The sequence below is a fragment of the Vombatus ursinus genome, unplaced genomic scaffold (assembly GCF_900497805.2).
Source record: "Vombatus ursinus unplaced genomic scaffold, bare-nosed wombat genome assembly UNPS02014791.1, whole genome shotgun sequence".
Lineage (NCBI taxonomy): Eukaryota > Metazoa > Chordata > Mammalia > Diprotodontia > Vombatidae > Vombatus > Vombatus ursinus.
In genome coordinates, this window is record NW_020954569.1 from 44,614,693 (window position 1) to 44,623,971 (window position 9,279).

General features: G+C 40.0%; 1 protein-coding gene across 2 annotated transcripts; it reads left to right on the forward strand.

The window, feature by feature from the left end:
• The first annotated feature begins 3,000 nt into the window (after positions 1–3,000).
• MRPL36 (mitochondrial ribosomal protein L36) lies at positions 3,001–7,376 on the forward strand. 2 transcript variants are annotated; one of them, XM_027868973.1, is made up of 2 exons: positions 3,001–3,088; positions 6,891–7,376. In XM_027868973.1, the coding sequence occupies exon 2, from the start codon at positions 6,904–6,906 to the stop codon at positions 7,243–7,245; it is 342 nt and encodes a 113-aa protein (XP_027724774.1). In that variant the 5' UTR covers positions 3,001–3,088; positions 6,891–6,903; the 3' UTR covers positions 7,246–7,376. The 2 variants fall into 2 exon arrangements, with proteins under 2 accessions (XP_027724774.1, XP_027724775.1); XM_027868974.1 differs by lacking the exon at positions 3,001–3,088 and adding an exon at positions 3,207–3,312.
• The last annotated feature ends 1,903 nt before the right edge of the window (positions 7,377–9,279 follow it).

Sequence of the window (9,279 nt, forward strand, 5' to 3'; positions counted from 1 at the left end):
CTGTGGTCATATCTGAAAAGGGATCTGTCATTTTGCTAACTCTTACATGCCTCACTGATTCTTTCAGAGGTAGAGTTCACACCTATTTCTCCCCCTGTCTTGCTATAGTTTTTATTTCAACAATTAATGTATTATGTCCAATATATCTGTTACCATCTAAATCTAATATTAATAAATTATTATGTATATAAAAGTTAACATTCTCTTTTCTGGTCATCTAGTTAGACATACACCTGTTGTATTGAAGTGCTTGGAAGAAACACTTTTCCTTTAAGATTTTTTCTTAAATGAATATTTTTGGCAGTGATAAAAATTAATTATGGAACTTTAAGATTTGTCTGGAACTAACATCAGAAAATTTATTGCTATATCACTTAGCGTCGTGATAGGTAATTCTCTAACTTAAATATATTTCTCCTTTGTATAGTTGTCTGAACTCATAAATAAAGAAAAGATATGCGTGATGTCCTCATGATATCTTAATGCTAGTGATGAGTCCTGAGTTTTCTTCCACATCTCCAGTATTGAAATTTACTTAGGATTAGGATGAATATGTATGTTAAAAACAATACGTAAACGCATCAAGATTTTACCCTCCTCTATCTGTTTTTCATTTTGTCAGGTTAATACCTATGATTTAGATGTGTGATCAATCTGTAACTATATAATAAATGTTTCTGTAGCTTACCATGAGAAGTGTGATGGATGATAAGTAGAAAAATAAATACAACAAAATAAATAAAATATTCATCTGGGAGAGTCATAAACATATAATAAAGCTAATTTAAAGTTTTAAAATTTGAAAATGGATTGCAGTAAAATGAGTGTTAATTTTTTTAGTGGTAACTTTAAACTGAAATGGCATGAATTTTTTTTCTTTTTAAGGGATAATATTTTCATAACAATTGACATTTTACTTTTTTTGCTTGTTACTGTCAGCAAAGCCATAATTAGGAATCTCTGCCCCTGGGAAAAACCCAGTTGAGGAGCAGGAGAACACATATCCTCTACAGTGTCTGTCTTATGTCCTTGGGGAGGTTGGCAGGGCAGAAGAGAAGCAGGTGTACCCTGGGAGAGACAGTGACTATCGTGTATAGTTATCTGTTTCCTCCCTGACTTCCACCTGTGGGTAACCATACTCCCTCTTCTTCTCCTAGAGCTCACATTCCCCAAAGGGCTTTGAACTGGCAGAGATTGGTGAGGCACAGGCATGTCAATATATGTACCACAATAAGAAGGAAGCATGCCTGACGACTATACTCCAATGTTGGCATTTAGGACAATGCCTAGCCATTTTGCCCCAGTTGCAGATCTTCCTAGGGGTCAGCTACCTCTCAGCTTTATAATTAGATGCTTGATGGTTCAGTTGAAAGAGTATAAGTAATTTACTATCTATTGTGACATCAGACAGCTAGGTGTCGAAGTGGAGAGATTGCTGAGGTTGAAGTCTCATCTTCCAGAATTCCAATCTGGCCTCAGACATTTACAGGCTGTGTGACCCAGGGCAAGTCAATTAACCCTGTTTGCCTCAGTTTCTTCATCTGTAAAATGAACTGGAGAAGGAAATGGCAAAACACTCCAGTACCTTTACCAAGAAACCCCAAATGGGGACAGAGCCAGACAACTAAAAAAAAAAAAAAACGACAACTGTCATGGATGTCATGTAACTCACTTGGTCTTAGCGTTCTTATCTATAAAATAAGAGGGTTGGACTAAATGTCATTAAAGATTCTGTCTAACTAAATCTGATTCTACAGTCTGCTACAGCATTGGTGAGGGTCATCCTTTTACTAGTACAGATCTTGGAACTATACATTTAGGGTAGGAATTGACCTCTGATATCATCTAATCCAACCTCCTCATTTCATAAATGAGAAAATCTTAACCCCTCCAAAACATCATCCTAGACAATTCTTGTACCTGTCTTTATGTAAATCTTCTATAGTAGATCCATTCAATACATAGGAGGAATTCTTTTAACTTCTTAAGATTATTAATGTTTTCTTATCCAGCCATTGGATTTACCTCTTGTTGAGATCTAGAAACAATACTGCACATTTCAGTGAGTCTTATTTTTTTCTTTTTTTTTTTTGGTAAGGCAGTTGGGGTTAAGTGACTTGCCTAGGCTCACACAGCTAGTAAGTGTCATGTGTTTGGTCTGAGGCTTCATTTGAACTCAGGTCCTCCTGACTCCAGGACAGTTGCTCTATCCACTTCACCACCTAGCTGCCCCTCAGTGAGTCTTATCTTTAACGATTATACATTTAACCTCTCTCATTTTAGTGAATTTATATTTAACTTAACACAGAGTGCTCCATATGTAATAGTCATATAGAGTATTTAAAAGATCTAGGAACATAAGCTCCCATATGTACAACAGACACATAAAATCCACGTAAGCAAGTGAAGTCCTGGGACTAGAGGACCTAGAGCTCCAATTTGTAAGGAAAACTCCTGCTTTTATGGAATAGAAGCCCATATTTAAAAGAAGTTTGGAATGGGCTTCACCTCTAGTATGCTCACACATGTAAAAAGAGGTTGCTTATGTACAATAATGATGGTCCTTAGTAATAATTATATATGTGCTTATTGTTCAGGCAAACCACTGCACTATCTTTGCCAAGAACACGGCAAATGAAGTCACGAAGAGGCCAAGGCGACTGAACAACAACAAAATATATTTGCGCATGATAAATCTTTTTATTTTTATATATATGTCAGTTATACTGGTTTAGGAAATTCTGTTTAGACGTCCTCCCAGAGAGGGAACAGTCTGGTGGATCCCTGGCACCACAGCCCGAGCAGCTCTTGCCCAAAGGAGAAAGGTGGAGGGTAGCTGGCGGTCACGTGACTGCCCCAGCGCCATCTTTGCTCCTGGAGAGAGAGCGTGAGCGCCGCGCCTTCGTTCGCCTCCCTGCGTGTGACGTAAAGACGTAACGCATGCGCAGAGCCGCTGGAGCTGCAAGCACGATATCTCTGAAGGGCTTGGAAAAGTTGCCGTGGCTGCGGCTCTTTGCTCCTGACTCGGTAGCAGTGACCCCGCGAGACGGGCGCTGCGGGGACCCCTCACAGCCACCCTCCGCACCAGGTCAGTGGCGTTCTGGCGTGGCAGCGGGCAGAACCCGGGCGCGCGAGCTCTGGGCGCACTCCCCCCCCACCTCCCGGGCGCCTGGGCCTGCTCTCCGTCGCCCCCTCCCTTTGCTTAAAGGGGCCGCGCCCCCACCGTGCGGGCCTTCGGGCGCAGCTGCCGGAGAGCGCCTGGGAGTGACCGTGAGCCAGACCTGATTTCCGCCTCTTGCTTGCAATCCTTCGGTGAGCATTTATTAAGCGCCCATTGTGTGCCAGCCACAGTGCCAAGCGCAGTCACCGCGTGAGCAAGGTGCTTCGCCTTTCCTGGACTCAGTTTCCTCCTCTGTAAAATGGTCATATTCGTGCTGGTCGTTGCCACCCTCAGGGCTGTTGGGACGCTTTGGGGAGGGGTTGGGTTTGGGTTGCGCCCTCCTGAGACGCGCCGGTGCGGCGTGCATTTTCAAAACTAATCATATCTATTTTTTTTATTTCGATTTCCCACATTTCTCCCCTCCCCGGCCTCCTCCGCCCCAGAAGCGGCGAGGAGACCCGGCGCCCCGACTCCCCGGAGGGGGGATGCTCTCAGGAGCTCGGAGCCCCGGGCGGGGCGAGTGTGCCCCCAGCCCGAGCCTGGGCCGGCCGGTGCGGACGGGCCTGGCCTGTCGGACCCGAGACCCGCCCCCACCCCACCCTCGGGCGGGGCCCCAGCCCCATGCCTTCCCAGTCCGGTGTGAGCTCCTCCAGGGCAGTGGCTGTTTCGTTTCTATTTTCTTATCTTCATAAAAACAGACCCGTATTTGGGGCAGCAAAAGACCAGGCCTGGAGTCAGGAAGACCCGAGTTCAAATTCCATCTCAGACATTTACTAGCAGTGTGACCCTGGGCAAGTCACTTAACCTTTATTTGCCTTAGTTTCCTCATCTGTAAAAAAGGGGTCATAATAACACCTACCTCCTGGGTTGTTTTGGGGATCAAATAAGATAATGATTGTAAAGCACTTAGTCCAATGCTTGGCGTCTAGTTAAGTGCTATGTAAGTATTAGCTGTTACTATTGTAATAAAACAATAGATCTGGAACTGGAAGGGACCTCAGAAACCATCCAGGTCCAATCCCCACCTCCCATTTTACAGTTAGTCAAGCTAAGGGCCAGGGAGATTTGGTGCTGCATGTATGGGGTCAAACGGAGAATAAGCATCAAAGTCAAATCAACAAGCATTTATTAAGCACTTAACATATTTGCCAGGCATCAAAGGCAAAATTTGACATGTTTGAAGTGAATGTGAGCCTGGCCACATCACTTACCCATTTAGCTGCCGTATTCTCATTGTGTAAAAGATGGATGTCACATTTGCACTACTCCTCCCACGTGGTTGCTGTTCTTAAAGCTTGGAAGGAGAGTGTTAGAAAACCTTTAAAGTGCCATTTATTCATTCATAGAACATGCATTTACTCATTTGTTTTCAGCCCTTAGTGTTAGTCTCTGCCATGTAGATAGGAAACATAAATAAAATAAGTCACATTAATGTTACTAAGTGTTATTGTTATTATTACTTATGCAAAGCTGTATACAATGGTTTATGACCACAAGAAGCTCATAATCTCATATAGAACCTAGGGTGTAGCTGCCTTGTTCACTGGGTTAGGACTGAGTTTTGGAAATCAGACCTGATATTTCTTATCCAGATCCTGCATCTGACTTCTCCTGCATAAACCTGGACTCATGGAAACTTGGAAATAATGTTTTCTAGTGTTGATGTGCTTTTAATTATAGGAGTGTTGGGGTTTAAAATTTGAAGTCATTGATGACATGTAATGGGGTATATTACACAACATCATAGAAACGGAATTGGAAGGGGACCATAGACCATCTGATCCACCTGAATCTGACTGAGAATCCTCCTTACAGCAAAACACAGACCTCTAGTGAAGGAGAAACCATTACTTCCTGAGAAAGTCTGTTCCACTTTAGGACAGTTCTAATTGTTTAGCTTGAATTTACCTTATTTCGACTTCTGTGCATTGTTCCTAGTCCTGCATTCTGGGGCCAAGAAGAAGTCGGCTAATTCATCTTCTAGGTGATTGTCCTTCAGATACTGGAGGAAAGGTGTCATGCTCCTCTAAATCTTCTCCAGACTAACCATTGCCAGTTCCTTCAGCTCTTCCTCAGGAGGGCTACCTGATTGATGAAGGGCTTCCAGTGTAAGGACTTGTTGAAGGAATTGAAGACACTTAGGATGGAGAAGAAGACTAAAGGCAGGGCATGATGGATACTTGTCTATAGGTACTTGAAAGGGTATTCTGTGGTAGAGGGATTAGATTCATTCTGTTTGTCCTAAGAGATCAGAACTAGGAACAGTGGATGGAAGTTGCAAAGAGGCACATTTAGACTTGATGTAAAGAAGGAACATCCTCAAAATGGAACATTATCAAAGTGGAATGGGTTGCTTTGGAAGGTAGTGAGGTCCCCATCACTGAAGTGCTTCATGCAGAGACTAGGTGATCACTTGTTGGGGTTGTTTAGTGTATTGATTTTCAGGTTTGGGTTGGACTAGGAGGCCCCTGAGACTCCTTGTAACACTGAAATTCTGTAGTTTGGCTGGGGCAGAATATATTAAGATGCTCATCTCCCTGTTCCCTAACATGTAGCCTAAGATCACATTAGCCTTTTTGGCTAACGTACTTCACTCATTTAGCTTGAGGTCTACCAAAATCTCCAGGTATTTTTCATATAAATAACTCTCTGGCCATATTACTCCCATCCTCTATTAGTGAAGGTGATTTTTTGAACCTAAATGTAAAAGTTTATTTCATCTTTTTAGAATTAGCTTAATGTTGATCTTTCTGGATCTTAACTGTTATATGTTATATCTCCCAGTCCTATGTCATTTAAAATTTGATAAGCATTATTATAAATATATCTGTATCTTTATCCAAATCATTGATAAAAACATTAAATAGCAAAGGTTCAATCATTGATCCTTAAGGAACTGTCATTTTATTTCAGCTAATTGCTAAAAGTAATTTTATAATCTGAGATATTGTACATGTGTAGAACTGTTGATAAAGTTAGTTTATTATAGATGGAATTAGTTTACAGTACTTTACTTATCTAATTTTGTTGCCCAGTAGGTAGTTGTTAAGTGTAATATGAGCAATGAGAAATTTTTTACATGTACTGGAAAGATAGTATGTATTTTTAAGGATGCCTAAATGCTCTGGTTACAACAACAAACTCTTTAATTTTGTACATTTATTCTCCCTGAGGAAAGTAGTTTAACAGGGGAACTGAGTAAGTGCTCAGCCAATTGACTCTCATTCTCTCCCAGTTTATCCGGAATATCCTAACCAGCCCCATGGGAAAAATAAAAATCTAAAAACCACTCAACAAAGCAAAACACTAAAAGATCTACAGATCTAAAGGGGTGTGTCTGTCTCTTCATGTATGTGTCTGAGTATGTGTGTATTGGTGAGTTGTGGTCTTGAGAAGAGAAGGAAAGTGTTGCCTGCCTATTAGTGTGTGATACCTTTTTTCTGTTAATGTATTTAAAACAATTTATTTTGTTTTTTCACTGTGGGAAGGGTGGGTTTTGCCCTTTTTGGCCCTTAGTATCATCATTTCTAATAATGTCCATTTTCTACCAAAGACTCTGAATGACCTCTGGGTTTTATTATAATTCTCCTGGGGGTTTGATAATAGTTGTAGATATGTTGACTACCTTTTCTAAGCTTTGAGCCATGAAAGCATTGAATAAAATGGGCGAAAGGTTGTAAATAGTATCAAATAAAGGGGAAATAAAAAATCTTTTTTCTTCTTCCCCCAGGTTTGGCTAAAACATGGCATCTCTGTTTGTAAAGAAAATGATGTTTACCATCAGCAGTCCTCTTTTCCAAATGAGCAGGTGTTTGGCAAAACCTTCCTCAATCTCTGCATTCCTCTTTGCCTCACGACAAAGTACAGTTCCCATAGATGCAAATCCCATGAAGTATAGCTCAAAAATTCAGCCATTTCTTTCACGTTACCTGCTTCCATCCTTTCAACCTGCTCTTGGGTTCAAAACAAAAGCTGTTCTAAAGAAACGATGTAAGAACTGTTATTTTGTGAAAAGGCGTGGACGATGGTTTGTGTATTGTGAAACAAATCCAAGACACAAGCAGCGACAGTTGAAGTCTCTTTGATTTCTGGAATGACATCGAAAATACCATCCATCCTTCAGAAAATTTAATTAATTGAAGAATGCAAAACCTGAAACAAATGAAGCCAGTCAAATGTTGGAAATAATACTATTAAATAACAATTATATCACAAAGCTTGATCATAAAATAGTTTTTATTTCTTTAACTGTCATTTAAGAAATGCATTTTAAAAATCTGATGCTCAATTAGTTTTTCTCTGTGTCTATTTTACCTCAACTTTGTTTTCAGCATGTCTATCCTGATAGGAGTTCTTAACCTTGGTGCTCATGAACTTTTTTCCTTTTAAAAAATATTTTGATAACTATATTTCAATTGGTTTTCTTTGTAGTCCTATGTATTTTATGCATTTAAAAACATTATTCTGAGAAGAGAGTCATAGGTTTCACCAGATTGACCAACAGAAAGTTGAGAACTCCTTTGTTAGAATCAGACTAAAGATGAATGAGTGAATGAAAAAGCATTTATTAAGCACTTAATATTTACAAAGCACTGTGTTAAGTTCTGGAGATAGAAATAGGGAAATGGACACAGTCCCTGGTATAGGGAAAACTCATGTTCTAAAATGGGGAGGCCACACATATAAGAGGTTTTCATGTGTCAAGGTGAAGTTCATTTTAATGTTTATTGCTTGATCATGATATACTTTTCATTATAGGTCTATAGACAGTAGTGACCTGTGTGAAATTCAGGAAATCTGGTTGTTAGTAAAGCTTTTCCTTTCAGGAGACCTTATCTTGTCCGGAATGTTTTTATGCAAGCCCAGATAAATTGCATCTGTTTTTCTGAAAGAAGTGACAAATAGGATTGGTCAGTCACTATTAGTAATCCTTGAAGAAGAGGTCCCTTAGGAATGAAGGTGAGCAGATGTCCCTATTTTCACAAAGAAGTGAAGTCTACAGACCCCATGGGCTAATGAGCTTGATTTTCATTGCTGACAGAGTTTTAGAAAGTGTTATTCAAGGGATAGTTAGTGAACATCTAGAAAAGAATGTATTCACAACATTGCTTCATCAAGCATAGGTCTGCCAGACTGTCCTTACTTCCTTTTTTGCCTGGAAAATCAAGGGAATTGGCTAAAGCTATAGTTTCCTGAAGGTTAGCAAAATATTTGACAAAGTCTTGTATGTTCTTGTAGAAAAGATGGAAAGATGTGGGTTAGATGATAGCACAGTTAGATGAAATAACTGGTGGAATGGCTGGATCCAAAGAGGATTCATTAATGAGTCTGTGCTTGATTCTGGGCTATATTTAATTTTTTTTAATCAGTAATTTGGATAAAGACTCTGTAATAAGAGAGAGTTCTATTGGGGGTAGGAGCAATACCACCTAGAAATGTGTATTTAAAAAAAGGTGTCATTAACATTTTAAAAGAATAAAAGATGTTCAAGGGGTTTAAGAGATTCTCATTGCAAGATTGTTTAAAATTGTGTTAATAATTCTAGAACTCAACTCTACACGAAGAGTGAAGGGAAGATAACTTAGATATGGATTGTTGAAAATGTGAGTTTTGTTCACCAAGAGCTAGTGCAGTGAAAAGAATACTGGACTTACTAGGAAGCCTGGATTCAAGTCCCAATTCCACCAATTATAGCTTTGCCCTTTGCCTTCCTTCCACAAGTCTGGTAATTTCTCTGGTCCTTGGTTTCGTCATCTGTAAAATGAGGGGCTTGAACTTGATCTCAGCAGTACCATGTAGCTTTCATATGCTGTACTATTTCCACTCCATGAAATCTTTGAATATGAGATGAGCTACATCTTAAAATGATGAATTCAACAATTCTATAAATGCTTTGATCTTTGATGTTCTAGGCAATGTGCTAAGTGCTAGGGATAAAAAGCCATGCATGCAATAGAAGCTGCCCTCACGTAGCTTTGCCTTCTCTTAACCATGTGTACACAAATTCCAAGAGGAACCCAAAGCTGAACTGTGAAACATTGTATTCGGTGGCTTCCCTCCTCCAGTTACAGGCCTAGCAAGATTACTAACCTAGCAATCAGAAAACTTTGGTTTACCTC